At 47.8% G+C, this 17,138-nt stretch overlaps 1 protein-coding gene across 1 annotated transcript in view; it reads left to right on the forward strand.

The window, feature by feature from the left end:
- The window catches only part of SUSD5 (sushi domain containing 5), a 41,898-nt gene extending 29,636 nt beyond the window's left edge, over positions 1 to 12,262 (forward strand). The window contains exon 5 of the mRNA XM_070391458.1: positions 8,512 to 12,262. Within this exon, the coding sequence (XP_070247559.1) occupies positions 8,512 to 9,815 (1,304 nt within the window). The 3' untranslated portion in view covers positions 9,816 to 12,262. The remainder of the gene's footprint in view (positions 1 to 8,511) is intronic.
- The last annotated feature ends 4,876 nt before the right edge of the window (positions 12,263 to 17,138 follow it).

Genomic DNA, 17,138 nt, shown 5'->3' on the forward strand with positions numbered 1-17,138 from the left:
ATGAAGTAGAAGGGAGGGGAGGTGTCGCAGAAGGCGACATTTTTAAAGGAAGTGTGTGTTTGCAGATGGAAGAAGTGCTCAGCGCCCTTTGGCTTCGCAGTCTGAGAAGGTCCGGGCGGCCTGGTACTTCCAGTGAGTGTAAGGGGAGTGGGCCACACTGCGGTGACAAAGGCTCCGAAAGGCCTTTAAGATCTTCCACCCCAAACCCCTTGGCTTCTGCTTGCACTTCCTAGTCTGTAGATCGGGAAAGCGGGTGACCCCTCACCCGACCAGCCCCGCTACCTCTGAGCTCAACAGCAGAGAGGCGGCCGCTTCCTCTCCAGGCCTGTGGCAGCTGTGGAAGCGGGGCACCTTCCCCAGTGAGGCCCCGAGAAAAGAGTGGTCGTCAACCAGGCCAGACGCGCCCTGGCCGTCTCTGTCCTGGGACTTGGTTGGGACTCTGTCCAGTGGGCTGACCTTTCCCGGATTCTGTTCTTTAACAGCTCTGTTGACGTGTAATTGGCATCCGGTAGACTGTACCCATTTAAAGTATAGACGTCTCTGAGCTGTCACAGGTATGTGACCCAGGGAACCACCACCACCACCAAAACAAAGACCATCCGCATCCTCCCCGGGCCTCCTGTGCCCCTTTCTCGGCGAGGAGCCTTACGCACTGGACTTCTCCTTTAATCTTCACAAGTAGAAACGGCCTGTTCCAATGTACAGATGGGGAAACCGAGGCACGGGAAGGTTCAGTGATTTGCCTGCGTCACCCAGCCAGAGAGAAGCAGAGCCAGGACAGAAAGCCAGGCAGGTCTCACTCCACCATCTGTATGGCGTCTGTGCTTCCGCCAGGGCGTCTAAACTTCCGCTCGCCCTGCAGTCGGGTTGTTCCCCCAGAGAGTTCCTCTGCTTTTTCTGTCATTTCTAAAGCTTTTCTTTTGTTTCCTTAAATTACCTTCAGTTTCTATTTTTCTTCATCTCTGGGACTTGACTTCCTTTACAGAATAAAACAGGAGACTGGAGCCGAATTCAGACTTTCCTTGTCAATATTGCCATATTTGTTCAGAGCTTCATCGAGCCAGTGGTTATTTCTGGCTTGTCTGGTTGTCTTTTTCAAAATTACTATTTTTAAAGGCTGAGTAGCCAAGACCAGAGAGAGAGAGAGAAAAAAAAAGAGGTCCGTGTAGGCTTCCAGAAATGCAACAGCATGAAAAAAGATGACCGGCCCCTAGGACCATGCCAGGCTTCTGGCTCCGGCCTTGTGTACTTCACCCTTGACCCTGTCACGCCCGGATAAACAACGCGGGCAGCGCACAAGTGAGCCTTCTCCTCTTACCCCGGAGCTCTATCTCTCTGTGGTCCTCTGTTTTCCTAAAGGTAGAAACACACAGGGAACGGCCTGGTTTTTGCCAACAGAACCCACGAAGTTTACATTTCCTGGACCTGTTGGTCTAACTCACAAGGCCCCGTGTTGTGTTCACACAGGTTTCAGGGAGAGGGTAAGGGAGGGGAGGGAAGGGGAGGGCTGGAAGGGATCGCTGGAGGATGAAGGAGAGTGGGAACCCAGGAAAGCAAGGGGAGCAGAGAGAAAAAGCACCTCAACTGGCAAGGAGCTGGGCTCCTGCATCTGGTGGACGGAGCGTCATTGTTGGTTGACATTCAGTGAGTAACAAACTCGACTGTCACTCATGAGGAGAAAAATAGGCTTGGGACACTTTTTCATGAGCAGACTATTTATAAACACTCGGTGTCCTCCTCTTCATTTGAGGTTTGGGGAAAATGGACATAGTCAGTGAGAGCCTGTTTCTGAGCCAGAACATTGACTTGTGAGACTTGACTTGGGGAGATCAGAAGAGCTTAGCTCGGGGCCCAGGGCTGCCATCCAGAGATGCTTTTGGCTCAGGGAGCTGTGGAGGGAAAACCTCCAGACAACAGACAGACAAACATACACATACTCTGAGCTCAGACTGACCATCAGGGTCCAGGTCAAGGCAGGCCTCCCCATAGCCAGTGGGCTGACCTTTCCCAGATGCTCAGCTCTTACCTTATATGTTGGGCCAGTGTTTCCTGTCCATCTTCCAGATACCTTCTGACTCTGGCGTATTTAAGCTCATGGGGTGGGTGGCCCGCGAGAAGGAATTTAGCAGGCAGGGATTCTGTTCCAAACTAGACCTAAGGGGTCCTTTACTATTCTTTGCTACTATCACAAAGCAAATAACGCCCTGGCTGATGGACTCCCAGACTGAATCAAGCTGTATCAAAACTCATGCACCTCTTCACTCACTCATTTATTCATTCAGCAGACAGGTCTGAAGTGTCTGCTACGTGCCAAGCACCAGGCTGTGTGCTGGGAACACAAGGCAGGGGGGACATGTCCTTGTTCTCAGAGTTCCCCGGGCAGGGGAGCTGGGCAGGTGTGCAGGAAAGCAGGGTGGCATGTCAAGTGGCAGGTCACTGGCAGCACAGATGGGTACTGTCCCCATAGTTCCGGTGAGTAACACATTCCTCCCAAGTGAGACCATTTAAGGTCTATGTGTCAAGCATCAAGGTCGAGTTTGGTTTTACCCTGTCCGTGTAAAAGTAAGCAGTGTCTCTGAAATATTCTTAGCCAATCCCCATATCATACATACCTTTCATTTTACCCACGACAGCCCATTTCTAGTGGTTATCATCGTAGTTATCAGGCCACTATGGTCACCAGTAGAAAGCCATTTTAGATATTCAGGGTGCTAATTAGCAAAGCAATGGTTTTGATCAAGATACAGGTAATAGCTCTGGCTAGTTTGGCTCAGTGGATAGAGTGTTGGCCTACAGACTGAAAGGTTCCGGGTTCAATTCTGGTCAGGGGCACCTGCCCGGGTTGCGAGCTTGATCCCCAGTAGAGGGCATGCAGGAGGCAGCCGATCGATGGTTCTCTCTCATCATTGATGTTTCTATCTCTCTCTCCCTCTCCTTTCCTCTCTGAAATCAATAAAAACATTTTTTTTTAAAAAAAATGCAGGTAATAGAAGCACTTATAGTAGCCTCATCTGGAGAATATGTTTCCTGATTAAATGCTGTCCGCTCCGCAATTGTAAATTCTTATTTGGTAGCAACTGGTTTACAGTTTAATGGCAGTAACACACACAATATCACACAGTGGATTCTTGAAACATTTCAAAGTACAAACATCCTAAGAAAAATGAATGCCTACTATCTTTATAATTGAATGACATCTTAACAAAGTATAACATTGTTGAATTTCCTTTCCCTCGAAGATTGCAGGCATTGTTCTTCTGTCTTCTATTGAATGCTGAGGAGAAATTATAGGCACGCCTGATTTAATTTTTGTTCTTGCTCATGATTTGCCTTTTCTGCCTGGTTATCAGTTGAATTATTTCTTTAAACTTGGGCATTCAGTAGCTAAATTCTGTGTCCGTTTTTACTGGAACATAGTGTGTGTCTTTTGATCGTTGGTTTAAATTTTTAAGGGTAACGTAAATATAGAATGTTTCAAAAATCAAAGGTTATAGAACTCATCGAATCATTTCATAAACACATCCATATAAAAGAAATGGTAAAATAGGCCCCACTTTTTAAAAAAGATATTTTTATTGATTTCAGAGGAAGGGAGAGGGGGAGAGAGATAGAGACATCAATGATAACAGAGAATCATTGATCGGCTGCCTCCTGCATGCCCCCTACTGGGGATCGAGCCTGCAACCCGGGCATGTGCTCTTGACCAGAATCAAACCCGGAACCTTCAGCCCACAGGCCGATGCTCTATCCACTGAGCCAAATGGGTGAGGGCAGGCCCCACTTCTTGAAGGCCAGAGCTACACAATCACATTGCAAAAGGACTTAATGTGGGGGAGAGCGGAGAATTGCGGCCATTTTTTAAATCAGTCTACCATAACCAGTCAGAGAAACCACATGAAACAATCCAACCACATTATCTTAAAGTCAAAGATTTAAGTCGTGGCTTTGACTCTCCATCTGGATTCAGGATGACTTGTCTATATATAGTGGTAAATCTCAGAGAAAAGTTTTGTCATAGTGGCTTTTGTTTTATTTTTTTGCTGTGTTTTTAAGAAAGGGAGGTACTTCCATGCAAAGCCTCATGTTTACTCAGCAGGATGGTAAGAACGTGCGCACAACAAAGCTTTGCAACTCCACCTGCCAGTCTCCAGAGCAGGGATTCTGAACCACATGTTCCATGGGGACAGGGACTATTTGTCCTATTCACCAGCGACCCCGAGTCCCATCAGACACACAGTGGGCACTCAGTGAGGTTTGTTGGAAGAGGGAGTAGATTGATGCAGTGCTTGGAAGGATGGTGGCACCGAGAACGAGGCAGTGACACACAGTGAGTGTGCAGGAGGGCAGCCTGACCGAGCCTTGGGACCCGCATTTGAATTCTAAGAGACCTAAGAACGGTCCAGCCATCTGAGGTGGCTTTTGTCTGGGGATGGTGAACGGGACATCATGGGGTGGAGGGGTTTCCTGAAATGATAACGGGGCTTTTTTTGAGCATAAAACATACGTGCATTTTACATTTATCAGAGGTGTTTGCTCTTTAGCCACTGTTTCTTCTTTTCCTTTTTGACTGAGGACACAAGTGAATGGGCTTAAATTTCAGGAGCAGATTAGAAAGGATTTTAAATGTTGTTTATAACTCTGCAAGTCATGCAACAAGCACCATGGAGTCTTATCAGTGTCATGAACCTGACAAGCTCAGGAAGGGGGGTAGGGTGGTACATGGCAGGCCTAACAAGCTCAGTGACCAAAAGTAACCAACCACACAGGTCACGGCGGGTAGTCACCTCCCAGGCCCACAGCTTCACTAGCAAAGGTCAGTCTTGCCCTTAAGTGAGCCCTGTCCCTGTTTCTTATGCATCGAGGATAACATACCTTTGAAATGACAGAGTGGTTTTCTTTTCTGGACCCCTCAGGGCACAGGAGCAGGCACCGGAGCACAGGCCCCTCACTGTTATCTTGTTCCCCCGCATACCATCTCTACCTGCAGTAAATGTTAATTATTAGCTAAGGAAGCGCTTCTCCATTTTACTTTTTATCCAATTCTAGAGATTTCCCTGCTTTGCTTTCCCCAGCCTCCTTAATCTGCCCCCGGTGGATTTCACGGAACCCTCTCCAAGCCTTCTCCTCTGATTCTAAAGTGTAAAATGAGCCGCAGAACTGCCATTCTCTGGGCCATGTTCTCAGCCTGTTGAGATCTTGCTTCTGGGCATGTCCTCAAAATGTTGGCTCAAACAGCCCCTTATGAAACTTTTCTATAGGTTTGGGCATTCTTCTGTGGACATTTGAAATAAGCCAAATGCCCACGAATCCGGTCTCGGAGCCCGGGAACGTGCCACACGATGCCTCCGCATTCCCCCCCAGACCTTGGTTCCGGCGCTCCGTACACTCTGTGCTTTCCAAGGTGCAAAGCGAAGTGGGAAAAACTAAGATCTGTTTCTGCCCACAGAACACTTCTGACACCAAAAATGTGCATCTGAGGGGGAAGGGTAGGGTCTCGCACTCACAACCAATTCGCCAAGTCTCCCGGCAGTAGCCGGGGGTCCTACAACTGAATTGAATTCTAACATTAACTACCCAGAGTTAGTGCCAACCCCACGGGTTAAGGGCTCAGTCCCACAAAACTGCCCGCCCCCCCCTACCCCCCCCCCCCCCCCCCGCCCCCGACTTCAGACATCAACCGCAAGTCCAGGGCCTCCCATATTGCTGACTGATTGGCTCTAAATTGCGGGTTCTCACCACGCCCCCCCCCCCCCCCTCAGGCTCCATAATTTGCTAGCATGGCTCACAGAACAATGACCAGCTTATTAGAAAGGATACAGAGGAAGAGGTGCACAGGGAGAGGTCTGGAAGGATCCGGAGCACAGGAGCTCCTGTCCCTGTGAAGCTGGGGTGAGTCACCCTCCTGGCACATGGATGCATTCACCAACCTGGAGCTCTCCCAACCCTGTGGTTCCTGGGTTTCCATGGAAGTTTCATTACATAGGCATGATGGATGAAATCGCGGCCCTTGGGAGTGAACTCAGTCTCCAGCTCCTCCCTCCTCCCTCCTCCCTCCTCCCCGGAGGTTAGGGAATGGGGCTGATAGTTCCAACCCTCTAATCACATGGTTGGTTCCTCTGACAACCAGCCCCCCACCATCCTGAAGCTACCCAGGGGCTCACCAAGTCACCTCATTAACATACTAGTAAACTCCTCCATGGTGAAGAAGCTTGCTATTAATAACAGAAGTTGTTCTGCCCTGCCAGTTTGGCTCAGTGGATAGAGCGTCGGCCTGTGGACTGAAAGGTCCCAGGTTCGATTCTGGTTAAGGGCATGTGCCTTGGTTGTGGGCACAGGATGTGCAGGAGGCAGCTGATCGATGTTTCTCTCTCATCGATGTTTCTAACTCTCTATCCCTCTCCCTTCCTCTCTGTAAAAATCAATAAAATATATTTTAAAAAATAACAAAAGTTGTTCTTATCACCCTTATCCCTCAGGAAATTCCAAGGGTCTTAGGGGCCCTATGCCAGGAACCAGGGACAAAGACACATCTATATTTCTTATATCCCAATATCCAGGGAGGGTTTCTGTTGTAATAGTTAAGTATGTCTTCCTGTAGAACTTGACTTGTAAAGACCACCGAGAATGGGGAAAGCCCAGCAGGCTGCTCTCTCCTGAGGACACAGCGTCCTGAGCCTTCCTGAGCCGTTGGCCTTACTTTCTAGGCCTCCTGACTGTGGGGCCTCTGTTCATGGCTACTCAGCTGGATTCAGAATACTTCACAGCGTAGTCTTACAACGAGCAAATCAAAAGGCACCTTTTCACTTAATTATAACATACACATTACAAGGGAATGATCGATTCTAGTAAATTATCAGGAAAGAAACAAGAAATGTTAGCCACCACACAGGTCAAGAAGTAGAACGAACGTTGCCAGTAACCCCAAAGCCCTGCTTATGCCCAGACTCAGTCGTCACCCCTCTCTCCTATACCACCTTCCTGACTTTTAACACCATAGATTAGTTTTGTCTGTTTTTGAACTTTATGTAAATAGAATCACCCAGAATGTTTTCTTTTGTGCCTGGCTTCTATGTCCAACATGGCGGCTGAGAGAGTCATCCGAGCCCTTGTAGGAGTGGTGGTTGGTTCCTGTTCATTGTGTGAATAAAGGGTGGGGCAAAAGTACGTCTATAGTGGTGAGTGTGCAAAACAGAGTTTTGTATTCTGTGTTAGTTTCCATACAAACAACTGCGAGCCTACTTTTGCCCCACCCTTACACAACGGTGCAGGTGTCAGCTCTGCAGCTCGGGGACATTTGAATTGTTCCCAGGTTTTGGTTATTATGCACATTCTGGTGCCTGTCTTTCGGTGCCCATGTGCACACACTGCTGCTGAGTGTACATTCAGTAGTGGAATTGCTGTGCCACAGAGCACACACATGTTCAATTTCGGCAGCAATACCTGGGCAGTTTTCCATAAAAGTTGTTCCAATTCCCACTCCCACCTGCACATCCTTGTGAACACTCAACATTGTCAGCCTGCTGCATTTTAGCCATTCTGGTGCTATGTAATGGATCTCATTACGGCTGTAATTAGCATTTCTCTATTCTGATTGAGGTTGAGCGTCTTTACACATTTAATGTCTCTTTAGATTTCTCTTTTGTGCCAATTCAAATATCTTGCCAACTTTGCAAAGGTTTCTCTGTCCATTTATTATACATTTGTAGGAACTCTATAAATTCTGGATACAAACCTTTGAGGATTATATGTATTACAAATATCTTCAACTCTGTGGCTTGCCTTTTGACTCCCTTCCTGGTGGCTTTGATGAACAAGAAGTTCATAATGTTAATGTAATCCTGTTATTAATTTTGGGGCCAATACCACAGTCTTAAAAAGTACTCCAGTTTTATAGTAAACCTGGAAATCTTGTAGTGTACATCCTCCAGCTTTTCTCTTCTTTTTCAAGAATACCTTGTCTATTCTTGGCCCTTTGCATTTCCATAAATTTTAATATCAGCTTGTCAAGTGTCTCAGATTTGTTAGGATTGTATTAAATCTAGATAGATAATTTGGACAGACTTGATAACACTTTGAGCCTCCCATTACATGAACATGGTCCACCCCTTCATTTATTTAGGTCTTCTTTAATTTTGCTCAGCAATATTCTGTGCCATTAGAAATATTGCACATCTTTTGTTAGATTTATTCCTAGATGTTTGATTTTTTTAACGCTATCACAAGTGGTATCTTTTTACAGTTTTGTTTTCTGTTTATTGATGGTATATAGAAATACAACTGATATTTTATATGGACTATAGACCCAGTGTTCTTGATAAAGTCACATATTAATTATAACAGCTTTTATATGTAGATTCTTTGGGTTAATCTGTCGTACACAGTCATATCATCTGTGAGTGACAGTTTTATTTCATCTGTTTCGGTCCCTATCCTTTTTATTTCCCTTTCTCGTGTTCTACACCGGCTCTGTGAACTTGGGCCTAACACAGTTTTCCCTCCCTTCCCTTCCAGATGAGGCTGAGGCACATATTGACTATGAAGATAATTTCCCTGATGACAGGTCTGTGTCATTCCGAGAGCTCAGGGAGGATTCCCGGACGGAGGCCGAGGAGGACAGGGGTCAAGGAGAAGCCCCTGAGGAGGCCCCTAAACAGGACCGTCTCGTCTCCATTTCTGCGGGCAGAGAAAACATAGCCCAGGATACAGCCTTTGTGCCAACGACAGGCTTGCCCAGCACTGGGAGCAGCGTTCCCACAGACCTGCCAGGATCGGTACTGAAAGGGAAGTACTTGTTCTGGCTTCCTGCTGAGACCTTCCACAAGCTTGAGCTGGAAAAGGAGATGGATGATGACACCAAAAAGCAGCTTCCTGCTGGAGACAACCACAGTGGCATAACGTTGGCCCCAGGGGAACCTGAAACCAAGGTGACCTATAGCAGCCCTGGTGGACCCTCGGGGCCATATGTAGGCAGGAATGACAGCAAGGCAGGGGACCCGATGGTGAGCAGCAGCGACGAGTCCTGGTTAGACGGCTACCCTGTGACTGATGGGGCTTGGAGGAAGACAGAGGCAGAAGAGGAGGAAGTAGAAGAAGATGGGGACAAGGGAGATGGGTCAGTAGGGTTGGAAGAATGTGCTCTCTTTACTTCCCATCAGCCCATTCTTGTGGAAGTTAATAAGCCCAGGAGTACCACCTTCACACCCAATGAGGACACGACCCACAGTTCAGTTCTTCCAGCTCAAACACTAGATGCAGAAGCTTCTGCTCTCCGACCCAAGAGTGTGTCCGAAACCGAGGGTCCCAGCAAGGGAGATGGTGGCTTGACCAGGTACCAGTCAACTGTCCCTTGGAGGTTTGCCATAGAGAAGTCTCCTGTGGCCACCTCACCCTATGAACTCACCAGCTCTACTCTGGAGACAGTAACAACTGCTATCCCAAAGACGCCCAACCACATTCCCTCAACTACCATGGCAGCCACCCAGGTCCCCATGGAAACCACGGCTCCCGAGGTCCAGGATAACTTCCCATACCTGCTGTCAGAGGACTTCTTGGGACAGGAAGGCCCTGGTCCAGGTGCAGCTGAGGAGCTTCTTCCAACCATGGAGCCGTGTGTAGGAGACGAGTGTCCCAGCTTCAGCCGAGGCCCCATCATCGCCACGATCGTCACCGTCCTGTGCCTGCTGCTGCTCCTGGCAGGCGTGGCGGCCGTGTGGGGCTACCGCAGGTGCCAGCACAAGAGCTCCGTGTACAAGCTGAACGTTGGCCAGCGGCAGGCCAGGCACTACCACCAGCAGATTGAGATGGAGAAGGTCTAGCCACCTTCAGCGTGGGCTCTCCCAAAGCCACTTGGTAGGGAAACGAACTGTGATACATCACATTGGTAAACACTGATCGTTCGCTGGAGCATGAAACGGGTGGACGAGGGCTTGCCTTTTGCTCTCAGGTCTTTGTTTTCTAAGCTGAGAAGTAATCTCTGAGGTGCCTGGCAGGACAGCTTTGATGGTGTCATCACACGTGTCAGTATCTCCTCAGCCATCTGCCCTGGAATGAATCGCACTCATCCCCAGACCTGGGCTTGGGCCCTAGTTCCACCACGAGATCAAAACTCACCTCTTGCTTCATCATACTATTGTCTTCTTTTCTTTTTAAGAAATAAAATGACTGCCTCCATGACCTGACATTTTTGCAATAGGCATAATAAATGGAGTATTTGAGAACAGTGTTATTTAGGATACAGATATTTAAGTGTTGGGAATAGGAGCAGCGGTTCTCAACCTTCCTAACGCCGCGACCCTTTAATACAGTTCCTCATGTTGTGGTGATCCCCAACCATAAAATTATTTTCGTTGCTACTTCACAACTGTAACTTTGCTACTGTTATGAATCGTAATGTAAATATCTGATATGCTATATGTGTTTTCCGATGGTCACGACCCACAGGTTGAGAACCGCTGGAATAATGGGTTATTTCCTTTTAATGTGATGTATTGAGGGCAAATGAGCTAAGAACCAGGACATAGTCTGGAAGCTTTGAGACTCCTTTTTAATTGTTTGTTGAAATTGGAGAGAATTTAAGACTGACATTTTGTTGGGAATGAGGGAGGGCAAGGTGAGGATGGCCGGACACACATCCACAGCTGTTCCCTCCATTCTGTGGGACAGCCCATCGTTTTTTAAAAAATAAGGTCAGCTTTGTACCGGTAAGCACTGTTTCCTCTCGGAAATGGCGTAGTTGTCCTTGACCGGTCTGTGCCTAGGAATGTCTTAGAATTTTTGCCAGGACTAACAGAGCTCAGTCCTTGGTTTCCTCTCTCCGGATTAACCATTTCTCTGAACTCCAGTAAGAGGGAATGACATGGGAGGGGAGGAAAGTTTTAAGAGGGCTAAGGACTAGGATATCAGGTGTGGATACCTACTGGATGGCGAAACATAGGAACTGGAAATGTGAAATGACCCATGCCCACCTGGTCTTCACTCTGTTGTGACAATTGTGAGCTCCATGGAAACAGCGTGAGCCCAGGATGGATCATAGCATCTAGATCATCTTCTGGTGGCTCAGCAAGAACTGTTTATGACAGTGGTTCTCAGAGCGTGGTCCTCGGACCAGAGGCATCAACTTTTCCTGGAATCATGCTGGAGCTGCAAATTTTCTGGTGCCAGCCCAGACCCACCAAGCAGAAACCCTGTGGGTGGGCCTGGCTCTGTGTTTTAACTAGCCCTCCGGGTGATTTAAATGCAACTCAAGTTTGAGAACCATTTGGGGTGCTTTGAGGTGCGCTGAAGCCTAGAGGCCAGAAGATGAATAACACCTGTGGTTTGTCTTGCACGGAAGTCAATGTGCGACCGAGGCAGCGTTCGAAGCTCCTGCAATATCATCTCCAGCGGTTTCCTAGTATTGGCACAGAAACAAAACACATCACATTTTTCTAATATGAATCACCTTCTTAGAAATCGTCCTCACTGGTAGAAAGTGATGAAGGCATACCTGTATTTTGAGTCTCTGAGTGTTTTTGTGTGTCATAAGAGGGATCCTGAACTTCTTTACAAGTGAAAAGTTGGTGGTGGTGTTTTACCCGAGGATAAAAAGAATTCTTGCAACGTGTTTTCTACCCTGCCACCTCTTTTCAGCACAAGCTTTGGAAAAATAATAGTCTAAGTAGCTATAAAGGCAGCACAGCAAAATGAAAGACCTTCGTCTCCATATTGGGTAAAACCAAGACCTGAAGGTACCAAATGGAACACCTACCCATGTGTCAGATGAAATCTAGAACAATGGGGATGAAATGCCTTCTGCATGTAGCCAAAGCAAAACACAACAGAATAAAAGCCAGAGACTGTATATATTTATAGATTCTTTTCTAATCTATTACAGGATAGCTGTTCTATTTTTAACTATGTAAAATAACTTCCACCTCAGCATTGGGATTGCGTTATCCACATATATGTAATAATCCAAAAACATTTACTTAACAGCAACCCCAAAATGGGTAATATTAATACAGGTGTATTAATACATTTATTACAAATATATTAATACATATAAATGTATTATTTTCTAGACACGAACTGCAAAATAAGCCCAACACATACGTTTTTAAGTTTTCATTGATTTGGTGTCTTCTAAATTAATGTTAGAGGATCTAAAAAGCATGTAGAAAGTAAATGATTAAAACGCTGTCATTTTGCATGTTTTGAGACTAGTAAATGTTTTAATGTTCATGAAAATTGGGGGAGGGGTTCTATTAACACAAAGCTTCTGCGATATTTAAAATAAAGATTTCCCTAAATAGTTGTTTAATGTATTTTATATCTAGGTTACATTCACAATGGCTTTAAAAAAAAAAGATTAGCTTGAAAATAGTGTCTTAATACTTGCTGTGTCTAAGCTACCCCTCTAAGCCTAGCTCTCCCTGCAGCAGGGTTTCAGGGGAGTCTGCAGAGCTCCTGCCCGCTCCTCACATCCTCCTCCCTCTTCCTCACCCAACCAGAGATTACTCACCTCTCTCACAGGCTTTACTTCAAGGGATCCAGACCTCAGACATCTGTCAATGCGCAAACTCTTATTCCCATGTCGCCACTCCTCAATCCAAACTCCCACTGTATCCTCTACAGTTCTTGGGCCGACATCAATGAAATCTGTGTCTGCCTCCGCTTCTTCTAGAAGCTGGTGTTTGAACTCTCGCTACCGTGGGTCTGCTTTTGCACTGGCTGGCTCCTCACTCTTTCCATCTGCCTCCTTCTATGCCCTCCTTTCTCCTTGCTTGGCCTTTAGTGACAGGCATGGGCCGTGGTGGCTGTTGGCAGTCAAGCCCGAAGATGTTGTTGGTCCTTTGCCTGCAATAGTGACTATAGGGAGGGACCAACTCATCAGATCCAAAGCAAGGCCTGGATTCAAAATGTTTTTCCTGCCCCAGCCGGTTTGGCTCAGTGGATAGAGTGTCGGCCTGCAGACCAAAGGGTCCTGGGTTCGATCCGGTCAAGGGCATGTACCTCGGTTACAGGCTCCTCCCCGGCCTGGGCCCTGGTCAGGGTGTGTGCAGGAGGCAACCAATCATTGTATTTCTCTCACATCGATATTTCTCTCTTTCCCTCTCTCTAAAAAGCAATTTAAAAAAAAAGTTTTTCCTAATGTGACCCCAGGTCTCTGAGAGAGAACCTTCCTTGGGAGAATGAACCTCTAGCTCCTGAAAGGCCCTGGGCCTGCTCATGGCTCTAACCAGGACCACTTGCTGCGAGAGATCCGGAAGTCCTTGGGGAAAGGGCTCTGCTTTGCTAAGTCAACGTCAGAAATCTCACGGGCCTGAGCAAACAGCTCATTGGAACAGGCAGCCCAGAATGACCGGGTGTGGTTAGGCAGTCTCATCCAGCGGATAGAGAATGAAAACTGTAAAGCAGGGGTCCTCAAACTACGGCCCGCGGGCCACATGCAAATACAAATATTGTACTTGTTCCCGTTTTGTTTTTTTACTTCAAAATAAGATATGTGCAGTGTGCATAGGAATTTGTTCATAGTTTTTTTTTAAACTATAGTCCGGCCCTCCAACGGTCTGAGGGACAGTGAACTGGCCCCCTGTTTAAAAAGTTTGAGGACCCCTGCTGTAAAGAATATGCAAAATGAGACATTTAATGTGATTTTTTTTAAAAAATCATCACTGTTTTTAATAATCTTCCAGGCTCTAAATCTCCCACAAGAGCGAGATGGTCTAAACTGCCCTTCCCAGGGGAGGAGGGATGGAAAGACAACAGCAACCTTCATAGCTTGGCCTACCGACCGCCACCCTAAAGTGGGCAGTAAAGCTCTGTGGTTGCTCCTGGATCTGTTGGCCACATTTTTCTTCCTTTCTTTCCTTCTTTCTTTCTTTTCTTCCTTTCTTTCTTTCTCTCTCTCTTTTTCTTTCTTTCTTTCTTTCTTTCTTTCTTTCTTTCTTTCTTTCTTTCTTTCTTTCTTTCTTTTTTCAGAGAGGAAGGGAGAGGGAGAGATAGAAACATCAATGATGGGAGAGAATCATTGATTGGCTGCCTCTTGCATGCCACACATTGGGGATCGAGCCTGCAACCCCGGCATGTGCCCTGACCGGGAATCAAACCATGACCTCCTGGCTCATAGGTCGATGCTCAACCACTGAGCCATGCCGGCCAGGCCCCATTTCTTAATTTCTTCCTCTTCTTTTCTGGTAAAATGAGGCACCAGTATCTTACCCTACCAGCTGCAAGGAGGTAGTGAGCCAATTCATTTCTTCAACAAGCCCCAAAGCCAGATCTCTGTGGGGCAATGTTAGGAGCGAAGGTCTGGTGGCTCACAGGCCTGCCCTAGGGAGAGAAGCATCCTACTGTGGCACAAACCCCAGCCGCTCCTGACTCACTTCTGGGGTAGGAGAGGGTCAGTCCAGGAGAAGCTGGGCTGTCGTGGCCTCTCCTCTCTCAGGGAGATGGCCCGGAGCGGACGGGGTGGGGAACAGCCCTACCCCGGCTGCAAGCACAGGAAGTGCAACGCACAAAACCTTTGGCTGAGGCTTATTTAAGGTTCCCGTCCCTTTTCCCTCCCCGCCTTGCATATAGTTTAAACTCTCCACACTAAGTCATTCAAGCCTGGAGCCACCAGAAAAAAGAAGGCGCTGTTTGGGGGATGGCAGATGATCAAGAGTTCAGACAGCTGCGATGAAGGATTAGTTGTGGGTTTTTCTCAGGGCCTCGCTACAAACTGTGTTGTAGCTCCATGTGCAAACACTATTAAATGAGAATGTTTGCTCTGGCACCGGTCCACCTCCTCCCGACAGCTCCAGCATTGAATTTTTTTTTTTTTTTCAACTGAAGGCGCTTAGGTTTACAGCTCACATTTAAAACTTAAAAACGTTATTTCCATAAATGTTGGCAGAAACCGGCCCCTGTTTATCCCACCGGCAGTCATAATAAACCCTTTCCCGCTGACAATCTAACAGATCATTTTCTGTTTGCCACCGAGTTTGGTTCAATACAATTTTTGTGCTCTTAACATTCCCTTAGCAAGAAGCCCTAAAAGCAACCTTTCCTAAGGCGGCCTTTGTGGACGACGGACCTGGTGGTTCTCCGGGATCCCAGAGGTGAGAATAACAGGTTTGTGGCAGTTAATAGAAAGTCTCAGGACTCGGAAAGATATTAGTACGTTGAATATGTTGATATCTGAGACATTTTCAGACAATTAGTCCCTTTGAAACCTATGTGTACACACATACACACACACACACACACACACACACACACACACACACACCCTCAGCCATTCACTGCCAATGTCCGAACATGAACAGGGGCTGCAGCGGGTCGCCTCAGACCTGCCCAGTGGGTGCCTTTGCCCGGGTTACCAGACCAGCGATGGGGCTGGACAGATCCCCCCGCCCCAGCCCCTGGGTGGGCGGCCTCCCTGGGCGGACCAGCCTGAGGACACCAAACAGAGAACCGTTTGGTGGGTCAGAGGGCAAGTGAGGTATCGTGGGCAAGTATGGAAATTCACACAGCTCACAAATGTGTTCGTTTGTTGTTGTTGTTGTTGTTGTTTTCAAAGACAGAGCAGACCGATGCTGAACCCATGAGGTCCAATCCAGGCATCTTCTAGGCCCATATAAGAAACCCGTTCAGGCCCTAGCCAGTTTTGCTCAGTGGATAGAGCGTCAGCCTGTGGACTGAAGGGTCCCAGGTTCGATTCTGGCCAAGGGCACATGCCTGGGTTGCGGGCTCAATCCCCAGTAGGGCGTGCAGGAGGCAGCCAATCAATGATTCTCTTATCATTGATGTTTCTCTCTCTCTCTCCCTCTTCCTTCCTCTCTGAAATCAATAAAGAAATATATCTAAAAAAAAAAGAAACCTGTTCAGGGAGGCGCTGGGTGGAGGTCACTGAGTGCAGCCCGCACACTGGGGTTTCATGGGAGGAGAAACCAGCTCACCTCTTTGTTTTTAAAGATTGGTGTTGTTTCCCTTGAAGTAAACAGTTTAATAATTCGGTTCTACAGCCTTCAACCAAAGTGAGGTGGCGACGATGTGGATCATACTATCCCTGGGGTTTCTTCCTCGGGGGACGTGGCTAGGATGGGGGTGGAGGTGATTTTCAATCCCCAGTGAAAAGAGGCCAAGTTCAGAGAGTGAATGAGGACACCACCACCACCGCCACCGCCGCCGCCACCCAACCCTGTGCGGAAAAACATCACCCACACAAAGCTCAGCCCAGACTCAGATGCAAAGGCAGAGGACCAGGCGGAAGCTCCGCAGGCCACAGAGGTGGAGTGAGTCAGACCCCCCAGCCCAGCCCAGCCCTGGCCCTGTGGTGATCTCTGTGCATCTCCTCACACACTGGGAAGGTCAACTGCAGCCAGGAGCTTCCGGGGAGCTAAACAGCCGCTGGGTGCACCATCCCCATGACTCAGGAACTCTGGGGCTGGGCGTCCACTCCCTGGGTCCCACTCTACTTTGTAGTCCTGTCCTATGACCCTCTTCCCCACGGACTTCAACAGGAAGTCTCTCTGGTGGAGTAGAGGGTGGGACAAGGGAAGAAAGGAGAGCCCCGCATCCCATGAGCTGGGGTGCAGCCATCAATGATGCCAAGAACACTGGCTCCTTTGGCCACGCTGCCCCCTGGGAGTACAGACTCTGCTGATGTGGGCAAATTCAGCCAAAGCCACAGGAGTAGGTTACTGTCTTGAGCTGAGTAGCCTAGATCTTGGCATGAGCACTTCACGTGGGTAAAAAAGGAAGTGCTCTCAGGAGAAGAGAAGTGGGGAAGGACAGTACCGCACGAGAAATAGGGTGCATCACGTTCCCAGAGGCTGGAACAGTGAGATGGGTGGAAAAGGAAGCTGGAAAAGCAAAAACGTGTTTTCCACCACCAGTGACTCATCCTCATACTAAAGCCCCCAAACTCGATGTCCCTTCATTCCTTTCCAGGCCATTGTGGGGAAAGTCCTGTCTCCTGCCTCCATCCCGGTGTGTCCCAACTAGACTAAATGGCTTATCGGAGGAGGGAATAAGGTTGAACTCAAAAAGCTCAGATTCCAGAACCCCACACTCTCCTGTTTTTCTCCAACCTCAAAGGTGGCTCCTTGTTAGTCCTCCTGGTGGGATTCTCATTGCTCATGGGGATAAAAAAAAAGATTAAAATCTGGAAGAGC

Source organism: Myotis yumanensis, unplaced genomic scaffold, assembly GCF_028538775.1.
Source record: "Myotis yumanensis isolate MYYU_CA2020_CCGP unplaced genomic scaffold, mMyoYum1.0.hap1 SCAF_14, whole genome shotgun sequence".
NCBI lineage: Eukaryota > Metazoa > Chordata > Mammalia > Chiroptera > Vespertilionidae > Myotis > Myotis yumanensis.